The following is a 2027-nucleotide window of genomic DNA, read 5'->3' on the forward strand; positions in this document are numbered from 1 at the left end:
TGCGGTGACCAGCTCTCCGGGGCAAGAGGCAGACAGTGCTCGCCATGAGCTCCCACTTTAAGTCAACCTCCTCAACAAAATTACTAAATCTACATTTCTCTGCGTGTGTCCATCCACGGAGAAATGGCCTAGGAGAACCCACACACGCCGTTAGCAGTGGTTGCCTCTGGAAAGGGGAGTAGAGCTGCAGGAAATGTTAAAGGGAATTTTTTCTCTTTTTTTAATTCATATTTTTATTGAAATCTAATTCACATACAATAAAATGCATGGTTTTAACGTACAGTTTGGAGTTTTGACAAATTCATTCACTCATGTGCCCACTACCCCAACCGATACACAGAATACTGCCATCACCCCAGAAATGACTTTGTGTCCCCTTCCAGTCCCCCCCACCCTGGGGACAACCACTGTTCCGATTTCTATCACCACGGAGCGGTTTTGCCTATTCTTTGCCTCACGTGAAGGGAATCGTGTGCCCTGTGGCCTCTCTCCTGCCCGGCTGACCTCGCAGAACGTGATAACTTTGAGCCGCTGTCGTTATCTATCAGTAAGTAGTCTGTTTCTCTTTATTGCTGACAATGCCATCGTGTCGCTAGAGCACTATTTACCCTTCACCTGTTGATAGACATCTGCATTCTTTCCAGCTGACAGCTATTACGAATAAACCAGTACGAACTTGAGAATTTTCCTTCGGATGGCTTGACCTCCATACAAGTGCACATACGCGGCGAACATGTCATGTATGAACGCAACCCCCCGCCTGGTCCTCACACCCCCGCCCCCACCTGCTTCTTTTGCATTTCTGGCCTCCCGCCTCTGTCTCCCAGCATCCCCCAGAGAGGCTGCCCCTTCTGGGCGCTCAGGATTCAGTGACCGCCCTGGTGCCGCTAGACCATGGGTGCTTCACTCCGCACACCCTTACCCCTCGAAGCTCTCTGGCAGAAACGCCAGGCTCCCAAAGATCTTCTTGCAGCCGGCGAATTCTTGGATGTTGGCGCTGGTGACCGCCCTCGCCTCCCGCAGGTGCTCCATGCCCAGACCATAGCACACTGTGCAGAAGAGCAGGCGGTGAAGGGGCCATCTCAGCCCCCGCACGGGCGCCAGGGCCTCAAACTCCAGGGCCCTGTCCACAGTCCCCCTCCACCGCACCGAACACTGACAGGAGATATGGGGGACCGTGTGGGACCGATCCAGGGAGGGCCAGGACAGAGACAGTGGAAGGAAAGGACCGGGTCCCAGGAGGGTCTGAAGAGGGACAGGTACGCAGAGGGACAGAGCGCAGCCTGGCTCCAGGCGTGGCCAGCGGTTACCTCGGGCACAGGGTCTGCTGCATTTCTCACACCGCTGGGTGCCATCCTCAGCCGTCACCTCTTGGTTGTTCAGGGGACAGACCAGGGTGCAGGATCCCACGTCCGTGGACAGGTAGTTGTCTGAGGAGATGCAGACCGTGGGTCCAGCGGCCCTGGCCCTTCACGCCGCACCGGGAGCAATGTCACCGTGCCCACAGAATACGACAATACCGACCAAGACCGAAATGCCCTTACTGTGCGTCTGTGCCTTTCACTTTCATTTACGCCTCACGACAACCCTATGTGACGGGCAGCTGGACTTCCATTTGGCCAAGAGGGAACCAAAGCATTTTTATGGAAATTACTCAAGGTCATTGTGCTTTTCAGCGGAGAAGCCAGAAGTTGAACACGGTCTGTCTCTGCATTTTGAACTCTGACCTATCATGCAGCGGGTCTGACTAGGACCCAAGAGCCCACTCTTGTCTCCCATGACAGGAAGAAAGAGGGCACCAGGTCCAAGGTCAGTCCCCAAATGCACATCAATAAATAGGGGAACTGTTAAATAAAACTCTGATCAATCTAGACTATTGAATAAAAATTAGCATTTAGGAGTGCTTAATATGTGCCAGGCACTGCTGTAAGAGCTTGACAAATATTAACTCATTCAGGGGCGCCTGGGTCGCTCTGTGGGTTAAGCGACTCTTGATTTCTGCTCAGGTCATGATCTCAGGGTCTTGA

General features: G+C 53.2%; 1 protein-coding gene across 1 annotated transcript; it reads right to left on the minus strand.

The window, feature by feature from the left end:
* Nucleotides 1-224: 224 nt before the first annotated feature.
* Nucleotides 225-1468, minus strand: LOC103679861 (receptor tyrosine-protein kinase erbB-2-like; the record flags this gene model as incomplete). The annotated part of the gene is made up of 2 exons (XM_008709393.1): nt 225-1049; nt 1311-1468. Coding segments are annotated over 2 exons (289 nt in total), but the record flags the coding sequence as incomplete, so codon positions are not given.
* Between the last annotated feature and the right edge of the window lie 559 nt (nt 1469-2027).

Source organism: Ursus maritimus, unplaced genomic scaffold, assembly GCF_017311325.1.
Source record: "Ursus maritimus isolate PB19 unplaced genomic scaffold, ASM1731132v1 scaffold_1447, whole genome shotgun sequence".
Lineage (NCBI taxonomy): Eukaryota > Metazoa > Chordata > Mammalia > Carnivora > Ursidae > Ursus > Ursus maritimus.